Genomic DNA, 16,432 nt, shown 5'->3' on the forward strand with positions numbered 1-16,432 from the left:
GAATTTCTAAAAGTTCCCACATGTATTTTCAATACACAGCAGTACAGAGACATCTGAGGAAGTTTCCCCAAGTCAAATACAGACATAGTCACACAAGTTACAAGCAGAATTCCCCAGGCTTCCCTCACCTGTGCTGGTGATGTTGTATTTCATTAAACAATCGGTTATCTAACTCCAGAAACAAAACTCAGGTGACATCAGGCCTTTTCTGCCTGATTCTCGGGCAAAAATGAGGAACAGAACACGGGCAGTTCCTCATTGGGCTTCAACAGAAGCAGGCTTTTGTCATTCAGCCAGAACAATGTTCTCAACTTCTCAGTCTGAAATAAGGAAGTTTTGTATTATATAAATATATGCATTTCTTTGTCTGCTGTTCCACTATTGATATTTTTATAAGCACTTTTCAAAAGCAGCAGAAACAATAAACCAGTCTATTTATGTCTTTAAAGTGAAGCCCTGTCAGCTCGTGTCCCACAGCTCTGTGAGAGTGGGTCATCTAACTCAGCTAAACAAGACCGAATGTCCTTGAGACAAACTTTCATGTCTGCTGTTTCAGTTGTGCTGTGATTCACAAATTATATCCAACTTCATAACAAATCAGGCAAGTTTTACATGGTGATGGTGGTATCAGTGAGATGTCAAGGCTGTGAGATGAGTTTATTAGTGCTTTAATTCAGAACATAATCCACATGGAAAGTGGGGTTATGCCTTCCTTTTTAACAGTCCACCCTTTACACCTAACGGCCCAACAAAACACCTGAGCAAACATCGCCACCTGGAGGCAAAAGATGCAGTTACTATCATAATGGCAATTACCAGCATCAGGTTCCTAAGATGGAAATCACTACTGTAGCTGTTCCACACAAACTCTGAGTGTGGTGACTGGCCAGCACACATCTTCTCTAAAGAACAGATGTAAAGATCTAAAGATCGTGTACTGAAGAGCCAGTCTGAGACTCTGCTCTGTCAGTCTGTCAGCACAACAGCAGCCTCTCTTGTTTTATTAAAGAGACCCAGGCTTGTCTGCACTCTCAGCTCCAATCATAACAGGGGTTCCCTGTCCTGCTCCCGGAGTCTCACACACCTGAGCACCCAATTAACTAATTGAACTCTTAATGATCCTAACCATAGGTTTAAATTGACCTCTTTAACTGTCTTCAGTTTATAAAGAAGCAGGAGGGCGCCTTTTAAAAATTGTGCTTCGTAAGTAACTGAAAATCTCCAGCCTTCCAGAGAAAAAAAAACCTTGCAAAGTTTCCAGCCAAACAACTTTTTGGTTCGGTAAGCATTAAGTAAAGAGCTAATCTTTAACCAGCAAGTGTGAGAGTCTCCAGGAACAGGACTAGGAATCTCCAGCTAATAAAATCAAGAATTCCACAGAATTCATGGAATTTTTTATAAAACGTGCACCTCCAGGCTGTGGGCACTGTGCTGGCAGTGACATCAGAGTCTCTCACCACAGAGAGTTCCCGGCCTCCATCAGCCCCTCTGACAGCCCTGCTCTTTCAGCCCGGTTGAAGAGGCTATCAGCTGCTCTCTAATGCTCCCCTTTCCATTCTCCTGCATTTTAATCCCAGCCGTCTTTGATGAAAGGCAAAGGAGGTTGGCTCAAAGTCCCTTTGTGCCGAGAAAGCCCTCCAGCCAAGAGCTCAAAGGCGGAGTGGGGTCGGCGCACATGACTGCTGGAAACAGCAGGGCAGGGAGGGAGAGTCACGAAGGAGCCGGAGAGGGAAGGGTCTCAGGCCACCATGGGCCAGGGACCCACTCTGCTCCAGACGGGTAAATTTAGAAGCTCTTATTGAGGATAATTAGTGTCAGAAGACTGAGATTTCCAATTATCTGTCGGCCACAGTGAGGAGACAGTCAGCAGGGATGACCAATCTGTGGAGAGGCTGTGCGGCACAGGCGGGCTCTGACACCGGCGCAGAGTGGTCACACGCACCCCTGGCGGAGGGCAGCAGACAAATACCTCACAGCACTTGCCTTTTCTCACACCAGCAGTTTCAATTCTCTCCTCCCCCGGAAAGGTCAGCTTCCCCTGAAGTGAATTATTGATTTTTCTTCCATTGCTCAGAGCATGAAAGCATTCATCGGTGTTCTCTGTACGCAGCCTGACTGCACCATATACAAACACAGTACTGTGACACATCAACACAGGGCCGCGTAACCACAGTTCAGGATCATCTGAGGAGAGGCAGCTATCAGCACCTTCCTGAGAATCCTCTTTAAAACAGAATCGTTTATTGTTTTTCAAAAGAGGAGATAAGGAGGTGCCAGCGCAGAGAAACACTGGCACCAGCAGATCATTCAGATCTTGGATACAGACAGAGGGGCTCTGCATGGTTTCGTGCATTCACAGAATATTTAACATTTCTGTTAATGGAGCGCAGTAGGAAAGGAAAAAGGTGTCCCTCTATAATTTAGAAACCGCCCGAGTTTCTTTTTTCGCTAGGACTGAACAGTACTACAACACGGCAGGACTATTGCCCATCCATCACGCACATTCGTTAACAACATGAAAGTAAGGCACGCTGGAAATCAGGCGGCTGTATTTTACAGAACTCCAGTTTTCTCACAATTCCCAGGGAACACCCTTTCCGGGAATCCCGGGTAATTTTATTCGGGGAAAATTCCGAGTGCTGGGGCGATGTGCTATATCTGTAGATCCCCACGACTTCACAAGCCAAGTTTAATGTACAGTACAGCGCTTGTCAACGCATTCAGCGCCTATTTCTGTATTGTGATAACTGCAAACATTTTGGTTGAAATGCCAAAACTCAGCGAAAACACAGGGCTGGGACGAGCATCTTAATAAAGTTTAAAGCAAACAAATGAGCGACCTCAGCGACGGATAAGAAGCACCTTTAGTCCGCTATAAATAAAAAATATTAAGTAGATATAGAATTGAAAGAGACACTAGTTTATGTTAATGCTAAGAGGGCGACGTTAAAATGAATGGGAAAATTCCCAGAACACCATCATGTCAGCAAATTCATACCACTTTGTGACTCAGTCTCGCCAAGAGCAGATTTTGGAAGTTTCTTCTGATGTAGTTCAGCTAATTCAAAGTTTTACCAAAGCGTCACGCACAAAACGCACCCCATCCTATAAAACAGCCCTGCCAGCTAGAGCACACTCACATGATCCCAGCGAATTCCTTCAGCCCGTGCAGTCCGGACCCTGGGAAGAACTAAGACTCAGTCGCTCCCAGTCCTGGCTGGGTAGTTTCAGTGTTTAAAAGCCAGTAAATGCTTGGGGATTTCCTAGCGCCGACCTCTGTCTATTGGCTGGCGTGGGCGAGTCACATTTTTTCCACAACATTGGCCAAAAGCCACATTAGGAAGCCTCAATGAAATGCAAGCCATTTTTAAAAAAAAAACGATTCAAATCTTTGTCATTTTATAACTTTGTAAAAATAAAATGACATGCCAAACGGCAACTGATCTATTTCGGAAGCTGTACTCTACATAATATATAAAACTCCGTAGCCGGTATCATGTCCTATAATTTTAATTAGGTTTTGAGAATTATACTCTTTTCAAGTGAGTTGACAATTTGCTGCCGGTGCCTGTTCTTATCAGCGCTCCTCCGCGCCCCGCCTAGCCTCGGGTTATTCTGACAGAAAGGAGGAGCGCAGTTTCGGAGCATTGCAAAATAATTTCAGACGGCCGGCAATCGTTTTAAAGGACCCTGAACAAATTCAATAACACGGTTTCTGTAACGTGCATTAGCTAAAGACTTTTATCGATTGACCCTTTTACAGCTTTTCTTTAAAATGCGATAAAACGAGTCGCTGGCTGCCATGCTATTCGGGGCTATAGCAGCAATTGCTTTGAGTTAATTTTTCAAAACGGGCGTCGACATTTGTGAATTAGAAAAAAAAACAACATTATAAAATGTTTATTAGTATCCCTACGAAAGGGTAACAAAACGACCCGTTCCCATACCGGGAGTCGAACCCGGGCCGCCTGGGTGAAAACCAGGAATCCTAACCGCTAGACCATATGGGAGCTCGTAAACCTTCTTCTTCACAGAAGCTTATTAGATTCGTCTATGTGCACATAACGTTACATCAATTAGATGCGATCTGGGTTCTTTCCTATGCGTGGGATATATTATACTACCGTTTCTGAAGCCCGATAGAGCTACATCGCAGAAGCAGGGCAAGGCAGAGCAGCACTGGGGCGGGAGACCTCCCAGAAAAACCGCCTGCTGCCGTAAGTGACGCTGGTCGACCAGTAGGTGGCGCTCGTCCGCTCAAATAGAATTTCAAGAGTAAAGCCACTGCATGATAAGGGGTCACTGTGCTGTTAGGGAACCCATTCTTTAGATATGATACACCAAACTCTAGGTCACTTCACCCACTTCAATGTGCCGGCCCCATTCGGGTCAGGCTCACTAAACACTCCTCCACGCCGTGAGCAAGATTCGACAACAGACAACCACACTCATTGCAGCCACTTTCATCAAGAGCTTATATACTATTTGTTTTCGTCTTAATTGCAGGGGTGGAGCATTTCAGAGAGCCAATCCAAATCACAACGACAAGTGGAGTACCGTGTGCCTTGCTCATCTCAGTTGGCCCATGTAACCCTCCCAATGCACAGGTATAAACGCGACTATCCGTTGAATCACAGATGATACACAGCATCCTTTCCCCACCTAGTGTTGGCCTTCGGTAGTGCAGTGTAAGGATTTCCCGCTTGAAAAAGATGAGCGAAGAACACTTGTGAAAGACACCCGCTCCCTCTACTGGCAGATTGATAATAGTACAAGACCTCAAAATAATTTCCTTACTTATATAGCGCTTTTCTGGACACCTCAGTCAAAGTGCTTTACAGGCAATGGGGACTCCCCTCCACCATTGTCCAGCCCCACCTGGATGATGCACTAGCAGCCATAGTGCACCAGTACACTCCTCACACACCAGCTCTTAGTGGGGAGGAGAGCAGAGAGATGAAGTCAGTTCACAGATGGGCATTATTAGGAGGCCACGATTGGTCAAGGTCTAGGAGAAATTTGCCCAGGACACTGGGGTAACACCCCTACTCTTTTCAAGAAGCACCCTGGGATTTCCAATGACCACAGAGTCGGAACCTTGGTTTTACATCCCATCTAAAGGACAGTGCCTTTTTACTCGGCCACACAGACCCCAGGCTGAGCACCCGCTGCTGGCCCCACCAATAACTCTTCCAGCAGCAACCTCAGCTTTCCCAGGAGGTCTCTCAGCCAGGGACTGACCAGGTTCACACCTGCTTCGCGCCAGCAGGAAGTCAGCTGTAAGATGCAGGGTGATAGAGCTGCTGGCAATATACAGCATCTTTACACTGAACATCAAGATAAAGCTCTGTTTATGCTCACACAAAGCATTTTTATTTTTGTGAATGAAGAATACGGACTGATCAGTTGTTGACATTTTGATTAATTGATCTTCCACGACTGATCATGACACATGCAAATGACTGATGGCGTAAAACTGCATCAACACTAAGGCCACAGCTGCTGAGTGACGAGCCTGACTGAACAGAGGTGCTATACTGATCAAGTCTGGGCACCTCGTGCTGCCCTTCCCGATGCAGGCGGGTGACAAACACTCTCATAACGCTTGTGTACCAACTGCTGTCTCGCTCCACTCACTAAACCTGAGCCCTGTTGAACATTTGTGGGATGAGTTGTACTTGCGTGCGGCTTCTGGGGCTCTACAAGAGGAACAGGAGAATCCACAAGGACCTGGTGCAAAGCATGAGTCTCGGCTTCTAAAACTGTCCCCACACGCTGCTGTCCTGCAAGCTTACAGTGGAGCTGCTCTTGATGACAAATGCTACATCAGCATAATAAAATTAGTCCATTAAATAAAATATCCGAGTACTGACTATAGAAAAGATTGCACAGTAATTTGAAAATATGATAAAAAAGGAACGACAAAAATACAAATTGAGGAAGTGTTATAATTCTGCATCATGCAATAAATAATTGAGAACAACTGAATTCTGAAATATAAAACCATTGTACGCATTTTATTCAAGTTAGTCCTTGCCATGAGGATGTCTGTTCCAGGGATAAACATCCAAAAGTGCCACCGGATTAAAAAAAAAAAAACTTGAAGGGCTCGTTTTTCCAATTTTCACAATGCCCGTTTACAAGAAGGGGAGTTACTTTGGTCGGATGTTATTCAATATATATTTTACTTTAATAGAACACCAAGAACCTAGCGGACCTGGCTTTATGCATCACAATTTACAAATAGTGACTAATTCAGACAGTGAAAAACGTACACAAAATAGATTCATCTCATGCATTGAGCATCTTTTCTCTCCCCGTCTCGGGTCGGGACTGTCGACGTTGTTCGGATCCCAAAAAGGGGCACCAATGCCTTGATTAAGTCCTCGATTTATAGCCACAGCTCAGACTCCCCATCCTCATTCTTCGTGAATGTTGAAGAGCTTGGCCACTTCATTTAGATCTGCGTGCTCCTCTCCATCTTTGATAATCTGAGCATATGAGAAGAAATAAACATGTGCAGTTTACACGAGGCTGAAGACAAAGTCCAGCTCAGATACGCAGAAGAAATGCAGGCAGGCGAAAGCCACTGTACTGGACAGAAAAGTGGAACAGAGGGAGAGAACACAGTGCCTCCAGCACATTTCAAACACGCACTCTGGCTGGAGCCTGGGCTCTGTCAGTGGGGTAACAGCTGGATGCCAAGACTTTCCAATTGGTGGCACAAAATTGTTTTGAGTGGCTTGTAGCTGGCCATGGTGTCCTCGACTTGGCGCACAGCTGAGAACTCTGCCAGCTAGAGCTCCACGCCCACCTTAGCACTGAGGCATGGCCAGGGCACTGGCAGGCCGTGTGGAGAAACACACGCACAGGCCCCCATCCCTAACTCCCACTAGCAAGTGGCAAAGAGCAAATCAGGGGACGCAACAGAAAAATCACCGATGATCCCCTGATGAAGGAAGCATGCCAGGAGAGTGACGAGACACTCCATAAGACCTGAACAAATGACCCAACTGACCAGCTCTCTTTTTGTTTGCAGCTAGGGGTTTGCTAGCAAAGGGAAAGCAAGACAAAAACAGTGTTTTCTTTGCCTACAAGGTTATGTAACAGGAGCTCTGGAAAGAGGCTACACAACCACGAGCGCAGGCTCGGACACCCGCTCCAAGACACTACAGCGGCAGCTCGTCTCTGCTCACCTTCCTGGCAATGGGCATTCGGTTGAAGACATTCCACAGGATGACGCCCACTACCACCTTGTCCCGCAGGTAGAAGATGACGCCCTTCCCGTAGTCCTCTCCCTGCTCCGGTACCCGTGGCACTGAGGGAGCTTTGTCTGGCACCCCGGCCGTGCTGGCAGTCGCCTCAGTCTCGCTCTCCGATCGGATGCCCGTACCTGCACACAATCCCAGAGGAACGGGATGAGTAAGAACATCGGAACAGCGCCAGGGAGGTTTGAGGACAGGCTGCTGGATACAAATTACTTAGGCCCAATTACCATCTTCAGACACTGGCACCGGATGATTTTGTTAATGAGCCTGGTTAAAAATAAAAAAAAACTCAGTTAAGCTGAGCAGCAATGCTGAAGGTCACTGCCACACCGGCAGGTTTCCAGAGGAATGAATGAAGAGGAAAAAGAAAGTCCAGCATGAACAGATCTCAGTCTCACGGCTGTCGCACAGGGTACCTGACTCCTCTGCAGCTGCTCTGGGGGTGTCTTTCGCAGTGGCTTTGGCAAACACACCCACAGTGGGGAGGCTGCTGTCTACAATCCCAATGGCTTCATATCCCACCTCCGGCCCCAAGTCACTCCTGGAACACAGACAGGGCTCAGTGCAGTAACAGCAGCACGACGCAGACAGGGACACCACCACCTGTCAGAGCCTCAGCCCCCTCGAGGACACAACGCTGGAACTCAACACCAGCCTGACGGAAAACACAGAGCGCAGCTGGCAGATCATCCTGCTCACAGAAACGTTAAGACAACTGACAGCTGTCGTGGAAAAAAAAAAGGGATCTGGCCTCGCAACTGAAAAACAAAAGCGCTCCAGACTCCCAGGAACTCAAAACAAACAAACAAAAAAAGATGTCCCCCTTCTTTCAAGGCCTTGTTAGAACAAAGCACCCCCCTCCCCTGAGCCACACGCTGTCCTTTGACTGAAGGCGGCCCGCCGCCCGGCGCTGGGCAGACTCACCAGAACATGGACTGGTGCCAGTAGGGTTTGTTGGCGCCGGTCATGTTCTCCCCCGCCAGCCTGCCGCTCACCACTGCGTGGTCGTGGTGCTCCACCCGCCGCCGGCCCAGCTTGATGTCATAGAAGCACGCGGCATCGCCAGCCTGCGGGCACAGCGCAGCGAGGTGCTGGTCAAGCCCCGGCCGGTCTCTACAACCCCGTCGCCTCGCTCGACACCCCAGGAGAAGGAGCAGCAGTTTCAAACATGCTCGGTGCCTCCTAGCTCGACATCCTACTGTACACTGTAGCCTAGACTGCACACACTTACTACTTTCCACACTAAGCTCAGCTGTTAAAGCAGCACACATACACAGCCAGGCTACTATAGTCTAGTACTTAACGCTCAGGCCAAATGAACAAGGTTAAAACGAATAACCACTTATCCTTTACATGTCAGACTGAAATGATTCAATGTTTGCAGTTAGCTGTATAAAAGCAATTTTAAAGCCGTTACGTTCTGTGGTTATAATACATTAACTTGAAAAATGGCATTGTATGATGTGAAAGAGCTATCAACCATTTCAAAACGTCTACCGTGCTTAACATTTCAGCATCTGAAACCAACTGTTGACATCAAAGGAAACGTCCGCCTTTCCACCCTGCTCTCCGGCACGTACCACCCAGATGTTGGAGCGAGCCTGGAGCTCTGCGTTGACCCTGAACCCTCCGAAGTCCGAGTCCACCTCCAGCCCCCCTGACTTGGCGAGCTCCACGCTGGGCTCCAGCCCCACCGCGGCCACAAGGTGGTCAGTTCTCACCTGTCCAGGGACAGACGGACAACCTCACAGCCGCCCTTTCTCACAAAGCATCATCTGGCCATTATCCATTTGCATTGAGAAACTTCAAGCACACAACTGTCTAATAAAAGTTTTATGACGTAAAATTGGAAACATTTTTGGGTACCTCAAATTGCAACCACTGAGTTTTCTTCTGCTTCCTTCCATTATGGCACCAGGAAAGTCGGACCCAGAATTAGTCATGTTTGTGATCAGATTTCATCAACTGCATCTAATCTACTTTGAGAAAGGGACCAACAGTGCTACTTTATTCTGCAATCTTTCTTCACCCCGTTATATTTAATAGAACTGTTTTTCCACACTTACCTGTCTGCCATCCTTCAGTTTAATTTCCAACTTCCCCTCCTGATACTTCACTGACTTCACCAGCGCTTCTGGCATGACGTTCACCCCCTCTGCAACAGACCACACAGCCCATGGGGAACTGCACAATCACAGAGGGAGGGACGTGAAGAGAAGGGAAGAGTCGGGGTAGAAGTAACGAGCGCCCCCTCACCTCTCCTGACCTTCTCTGTAGTCCAGTTACTGAGATACTCCGGCAGAACCTTCCCCATGTTACCTCCTTCAGGGAACATCTGTATGACCTCCAAACCAGTTTCCTTTGCTGAAGAAGATAATCCAAAAGTAATTTTAAAACCATTTCAAAAAGAACAACAGTTATTGTCATGTAAATACAGAAGCTGTAATAACAGCAGTCCAGCAGGAACTTCAACAGCAAAAATGTTTATTTTTCTAAACGCGTAATGGTTTAGATATTGTGACTGTGGAGAGCAGGACACTCTCCTGTACACACCTAAAGAATCACCACAGCCAAAACATATGGACACTCTACTTGTCTACTTGCATTCGGCTCTTTTTTTAAAGCATACCTCTCCTCCCTAGGGCGCAGGCCAATTCGCTCCCCAGAAATCCACCTCCGATAATGGCTATAGACTCCACTTCCCTGGAAATCTTCTCCAGGGACTTGAAGTCTTCGATCTGAAAAGGAGGAGATGGAAAAACAAGCAAAATCAAGCTTCAGTAAGCTAAAACAGCTACACAAGCAACCACATAACAGCACTACCATCACTTTTGGGTTCTGTCATGAGATCTGCACTTCAGCTAGTCAAGGATATACAAAGGACAGGTTCTACAAGGTAGATTTAGGGAAGGCTGTAAAAGAGTGCAGAAAATCGTCAATGAGGAGCCCACTCACCTTCCTGAACAGAGTTGTCCTCTTCATGACCTCCTCCCCAGCCCGCTCAATGGCTTGGATATTCCTGGGAGTTCCACCTAAAAGCAGAAACGGAGACATCAGCCCAAAGTAGGAGAAGAAACGAGATGAAACATGGCAGTGGACAGAAGTCGTCACGAGTTGAGGGTTACAGTCAAGCACTTCACCATGAGGCAGACAGAGATCTAGAATGTCTCCATGGCAGAGAGTAAGCAAGACACTCCACTGACCCGACTGAGACAGAGGCTCACTTTTAAAACCCCACTTCACCCTGGTAAGTTGCAAGTAATAAGAGAGACGTCCAGCGAGCTCACCTGTGGCTATCAGACACTTCTCATAGGAGATTTCTGAGCCGTCATTCAGGCACACTTTGTTCCCTCTGACATCCATGTGCACCACCTACCACAGAACAGGACAGGTCAACAACACCCGGCAGAGATCAAGCTCGAGAAAATTGCAGGACTCACTGATTCTGGGTGATGCTTGCAATGGAACCACAAAGATAAAAGTAGCCCAGATGTTACAAGTTCAGGGTATATGATCAGGTGATTTTTCTCTGGGGTGAGCTGACTGCTTTTTATAAGGTCATTAACCCCACAGGCAGCAGCATTTTGAAGAAATTCAAAACGGAGGCAGAAGTGACAAACCTTTTTGCTGCTGAGAACTGCCACTCCTCCATTCTCAATATGGGGCAAGTCTTGAGGGCTGACATAGAAGGAGGGCGGCTGGAAATAGAGGCTGCAAAACAGTGAACATGTCAGTGAAAAAGCTCCAACATCGGATTTTGATGAAAGTATCAACTAAAAAGCAAGAGGCCTACAGCAAAGGCTACGATATCTCATGAAGTACCAGAATGTGCCAATGACATTAAGATTTCTCTTCAATTTCAGCTGGTACCTTCTTCTACACAGTACAGGCGCCTGTACAGGTAGCGTGCATAACCTTGTAAAGAGCACCTGTCCCATCACACCCATGCAGCAGAGAAAGTCACCTTCGCTCTTTGCCGTTCCACTGTTTGAAGCGCAGAGTCTCCGTCACGTGGGGGTCATCGGAAAACCAGAGCTCCTTCGAGAGAGGGGGGCGCATGTAGGGCAGGTTGGGCTCCTCCGAGATTATCAAGACCTGTAGTAGGCAGAGCCACTCTTGAGTAACTCAAGCAGTCAAATATCGCTTCCTGCCCCTCAGAGCACTGAGGCTCAGCATTCAGGACTCCTCCGTGAACAGAGCCCCGGTCGCTCGGGGAAGCACAACGCGATCCAACTCAGTGGAGTCAAGGAAGAGCACGACGCAGGATCCCGTCGCATTCCAGCAGAGTACACGTACGCAAAACCGCAGCAACACTGCGCAGTCAACGGCGAGCTGGAGCACTGGCTTGTCACCTGGCCCAGGACTCACCCGTGCACCCGGATCCCGCGCGCGGATGGACCGGGCCGCGGCGAACGAGGCCGTGCCACCGCCAATGAGGAGGTAGGGAGCGTGGGAGGGAATCTCGGAGCGGGCAGCAGCAGCAGGAGCTTCTCCTGGAGGACACACAGACACAGGGCTCTTACGATCCCTACATCCCTCATTCCCGGCCTCTTTCCTCCTTCCCGGCATCCAGCCAACACGCACCCCCATCGGCAGCAACCGGAAGGGCCGAGGAGCATGAACATGTGCCAATCCACCTCTCCCGGGAAGGTGTGTATAAAAGGAAAGTCCTCATCAACCACACATGACCCTGCCGCCTTTAACTTACAAATAAAATCTGAAGTACCAGTACGACACCTGCGTGACTCGAGAGAGATGGCGGAAATCTGAAAAGGGCCAGAACACACGGGAATGTCAGGAGAGGCCCCTTCTGTCCACCCTCTGCTCTTACCACTGTCAGCTGCAGCTGTGGGGGGCTGGTCTGTCGATTCTGCGGGGACGGACTCTGACACAGGCGCAGCCTCTGCTTGTAAAACCCGAAACATTAAAAAGAAAAACTCTTCTTTAGTCCAAACAACGTTCAGCAAAAAAAATAGTGTTACATTCTGGGCTGCAACACATGCGTGAGAGACCGGAAAGAACACCAATGTCCCCGGAAGCATTCTTTCTTTACTAATAAAGGACCGGAAGGAAAGAATTCAAGCTGGATTTATCTTCATTTAAAACTTTCAACTTTGTAAAAGTTTCAGTGGAACAAACAGAAGACGGAGGAACGAAGAGACTTAAGTGCCATTGCAGGGATTCACAAAAAACAATGCATCCCGTGACTCCCAAGACATCAAGACACCACTGGGAGGCTCTGGAAGGTGAAGCCCACGATCCAACCACAGATCCCAGGCTGACACGAGGAGGGGAAAGACTGTTTGGCACCATCTCCTTTCCTGCATTCGCTTCCTCACAAGCAAAGAGGGAACCCTGCCAGCAAGCAGGGGCTGTGGCTGGATTGGGGAAAAGGCAGCACTCGTGCACTGAGGGTTAGTGTGCCACACTGACGGCGGGGAGAAGTGAAAGGGCACAACAGCATGCTTTTTCAGAGCTCTTCCTCCACGGTGCACAGAGAGTCAGAGACAGAGTGGGGAGGGGATGGGGAACAGAGCTGGGCCCAGGTTGCTCAGGAGGGTTAGTACGTTAGGGACGAGCCAGGAGTGCTCCCTCCACTTCCGACAGGCCAGCACAGCGGAGAGAAAGAAGCTTGATGGAAGAGACGCAAAAGACATTCGGCTACTTTTTCAACGTGGTTAGAAAAGCCCAAAAGGAGAGAAGCTTCTTCCCTTCACCTTGATGTAGATTTTCTGTTCTCTTGCCAATAAACATCTGCTAAAAATTAAGCTCCAGTTGTGAATTGTTTTTAAAAATAGAACCTTGAGCTTCTGAGACTTCAGCCGGTCCCTCAATTTCCACCTGGGGGTCGGCGCGGGCTCCTGAGGCGGGGGGCTCTGCCCCCTCACCTCTCTGCTCCCGGGGGTCCCCTTCTGATAAAGCAGGGGCTGCACTCTCTGCTAAAACCTCCCCCTCCTCCTCAGCACTCTGCAGGCCCGGGTCTTGATGGTGAGAAATCACAGCAAGTCCAGACGGCTCTGAATCTAGCGTTCTCTTTAGATTATGGACGGTTATTGAGGGCAGGGAAGATAAGCGCACAGCACGGAGAAGGCAAGACAGCACAAACTACTGTTTTGCAAACCATCAAAAGCATAAAGGAGCATGAGAATACACAGTCAAGCAGACATTCATCAGTGTCGGGAAACTCAAAACAGACTTATTGCCTCCATCTCACTGGAACTGAAGCTCCAGTTTCATACTTCAACATTGTCCTTTTAACAAGGCATGCCTCATTGCATATGCCTTTGTACACACACAGTCTCATTTGTTTCAGGCTATACTGTCCAGGCGCAGGCTGTTTTTAGTTTTTATAGTTTACTGGCAGTTCCATCTTATAACGCACACTGTCAAACTATGGGAATACATCAGAATGATCAAATATTTTCCTTCTCCCATTATTGTTATCAAGTAAAGATCTTAAAAATTAGTCAGAACTAACCATACACTTTCCAGTAAGGTATATATGGCTTGCACACTCTTGAGACAGTGAATACAGTGGAAAGTTTAATAGTCCATCATGGATTCAATGATGTAGTTGGATGATCATGATGATGCACTGTAAATGCATGTCAACTCATCAGAAATAATAAAAGGCCAGCAATCCTCCCAAGTGATGTCAGATTCTTCATGTTCCTTCAGGATACAAGCTAAAAGCTATCTGTTGCATCAACAGGTGATTCCCAATCACAGACATTCTGCTCCGACTCTGACAGCAGCTGTGCGGCTGAAAAACCGTTGGGTTGATATTTCTGTCTTCAAATAGCATCACTCACCCTTTGCAGTTTCATCCGCTGTTTTCTCTGCAAGAAGACGAATGCATGAAATGCCAGTTAAAATGTTTGATTACACTGAGATAAAAATATCACAACATTCATTTACTGAAAAAACTAATTAACATGAAAATATATTTGACACTTCTCAACAAATCCACAGAATATTTTTCAAGATGACAAAGTTCTGAGATGTGGTATTTGGAAATGACTGGTAAGACATTAAGCTATTTAAAGGCAGGTGAGGAGGCAGCTGGCTCTTACCCACCTGTAGGCTCCACCTGGCTGGGTGCTGTCTCTTGACTTGGCCTTGCGGCCAGCTTAGACATCCTTTCTTGGAATCTCCGCTTGTCTCCCTGTATGATGTTGTACACCTGCAAAAGAGGACCGTGACGGTTTCCAAGACCAAACAGTCAATCTTTTCCACTTCGACGCAAGAGTGATCCAGAGTTTACTAACTTATCTGGTTTACAGTAGCAGAGTGCCCTCAAACTAAACGAATCAGCAATACGTCAGGTTTACTACTTACATACGCTCCTGCACCGAGCACAGATCCCCCCACAAGAAGATAATACAGCAGGTTCTGCCCACCGCTGCCGGGGACCCCAGACGACGCATGGACCCTCTGTGTCGGCCTCAGAGAGCTCTCGCACTTCAGAACTGGGGCGCAAGACGCAGAAACAGAGAAAAACCCTTTACTGCGCGCTCAGGTAACTCACGCGTGCATGTGAATGATAAGCACGGTGATTTGACATTTAGAGTGTCTTTCGCAGCTATTCTCAATTTACAATCGCCGGCATTTGACATGAAAAATAAAAAATGCTGCACTAAACTGGTTCTGAGATCATGATGAGAGACTAATATCAAACTATTACACAACAATCACCAAAGGCCACAGCGCTAATATTCTGCTTGAGGTTTGGTCTCGAATACGACTTTCTAACCGAGTTAGTAAATTGCTCAACACTTTTTCCAGGTCTAACACAGATGACACAAAGCAGTCACCGGTGTCTGGAATACATCAGGTTTTCTAAGTTTCTCCTCCCTTGACTTCACGGAGCATTGATGGAGGTCTTTTAGACTTGCTCATGTCTCAAAGGAATACATCTTTGAAATGCCTGGATCATAAGCTCTAACGTAAGAATTCAAGCAGAAAGGCCAACCAGCCAAGATATTATTAGATGACTAAACCACGAAACTCTTAATTAGACAGCATAGTCTAAAAAAACTACATTCTTCCCACATTAAGTTTTAGCGATTAAAGAAAAAATATTTTACAGATTTAACAACATGCCGGACATCCCTCCTGTGGTTAATAAAAGCAAAGCCAACTTTGCTTTCGACGACCTTGGAAGAGCCCTGCGCATGAAAGCAGACACGGGTCGCAAATACTTCTAAGGTCGAGAAATAAGACCGCAGCAAACTCCGTCTCTGCGTTTCATAGAAACCGATCCCACCTCATCAGGGCTAACTCAACATGGCTGAGCCGGGCCGTCACAACACGGCCGCACTCCCCTCGGAAACCCCTCGGCCGGACCAGATGGGCTCAGGCGAACTGTGGAAGAGCCCGGGGTCGGGGATAGTTCAAATCCGGCACCTGTGCTGCTGAAGAAGGCCCACACGGCTTGACACGGTTTGCAGTGTGCGGCCACAGAGAGTGCGGTCCTCCCCACTCCAGGGTGCGCGGCCTACGCGCAATTCCTTAAGAGGCTAACTTCTGGTCTCTATTGCAGCTGGCAGAACAGCAGCCTCGAGTGAACAGAGGTCACTCCCGTGTCACACTGCACGAGTGAGTGACACGGTTCAGCGCCGAAGACAGCCGTCGAGCTGCAGCAGATACTTCAGAGTTCAGGACCGCTGCATCTGCACTGGCAGATCACACTCCGGCCCCTTCATCCACATCGCACCCCCAAAACAAAACAGCCCCGATGTCCCACCTGCTTTCTTCGCGTTTTTGCGGCACAATGTCGAGGACGTCCTGGCCAGAGGAGCCAGCTTTCTCCACACCGCCCTGCACTGCAGCATCTTCCGGAGGATTCCCACCAGCACCGGCGGTGCTCACTACCAGCGGAATAAAAAATAATCCAACTGCAGCCTACAGTACAGACACGACACCACAGCCCTCCTCTCAGCCAGGGTGCTGGAACTCCTGCAGCCTCTCACCCAGCGCAACCTCCTCTCACTGAACACCGGGTCAGCGCTGGGCCCTTCGCCCGGGTTAACCCCGCCCCCGCTTCGCCGCGATTGGCCGCCAGCGCAGCTAACCAGCATCTCAGAGGCCGCTTTTCCCATCAATCCACCGAAGCTGCCCTTCCTCAAAGATGATAGGCTATTATTTAGCTTCAGCGCGGAAGA

The 16,432-nt window shown here is 48.0% G+C and overlaps 2 protein-coding genes and 1 non-coding gene across 5 annotated transcripts in view; all 3 read right to left on the minus strand.

Moving 5' to 3' along the window:
• elf1 (E74-like ETS transcription factor 1) overlaps nucleotides 1–3,226 on the minus strand; it is a 54,278-nt gene extending 51,052 nt beyond the window's left edge. Inside the window, exon 1 of the mRNA XM_015351729.2 lies at nucleotides 3,141–3,226. The gene's annotated coding sequence lies outside the window, so the exon portion shown is untranslated. The remainder of the gene's footprint in view (nucleotides 1–3,140) is intronic.
• A 712-nt stretch (nucleotides 3,227–3,938) lies between these two features.
• trnae-uuc (transfer RNA glutamic acid (anticodon UUC)) lies at nucleotides 3,939–4,010 on the minus strand. Its single transcript has one exon. It is a non-coding gene; the product is annotated as a tRNA-Glu (tRNA).
• A 1,978-nt stretch (nucleotides 4,011–5,988) lies between these two features.
• aifm1 (apoptosis inducing factor mitochondrion associated 1) lies at nucleotides 5,989–16,285 on the minus strand. 3 transcript variants are annotated; one of them, XM_015351738.2, is made up of 19 exons: nucleotides 16,015–16,285; nucleotides 14,607–14,737; nucleotides 14,346–14,451; nucleotides 14,081–14,107; nucleotides 13,070–13,249; nucleotides 12,100–12,171; nucleotides 11,637–11,761; nucleotides 11,233–11,363; nucleotides 10,889–10,979; nucleotides 10,556–10,640; nucleotides 10,224–10,300; nucleotides 9,898–10,006; nucleotides 9,525–9,632; nucleotides 9,335–9,423; nucleotides 8,849–8,989; nucleotides 8,193–8,335; nucleotides 7,685–7,809; nucleotides 7,197–7,393; nucleotides 5,989–6,491 (listed from the first exon to the last, which is right to left on the minus strand). In XM_015351738.2, the coding sequence occupies exons 1-19, from the start codon at nucleotides 16,100–16,102 to the stop codon at nucleotides 6,420–6,422; spliced, it is 2,097 nt and encodes a 698-aa protein (XP_015207224.2). In that variant the 5' UTR covers nucleotides 16,103–16,285; the 3' UTR covers nucleotides 5,989–6,419. The 3 variants fall into 3 exon arrangements, with proteins under 3 accessions (XP_015207224.2, XP_015207226.2, XP_015207227.2); XM_015351740.2 differs by lacking the exon at nucleotides 13,070–13,249 and having other exon boundaries at nucleotides 16,015–16,284; XM_015351741.2 differs by lacking the exons at nucleotides 12,100–12,171; nucleotides 13,070–13,249 and having other exon boundaries at nucleotides 16,015–16,283.
• Between the last annotated feature and the right edge of the window lie 147 nt (nucleotides 16,286–16,432).

This window comes from Lepisosteus oculatus, chromosome 8 (genome assembly GCF_040954835.1).
Source record: "Lepisosteus oculatus isolate fLepOcu1 chromosome 8, fLepOcu1.hap2, whole genome shotgun sequence".
In the NCBI taxonomy this organism is placed as follows: domain Eukaryota; kingdom Metazoa; phylum Chordata; class Actinopteri; order Semionotiformes; family Lepisosteidae; genus Lepisosteus; species Lepisosteus oculatus.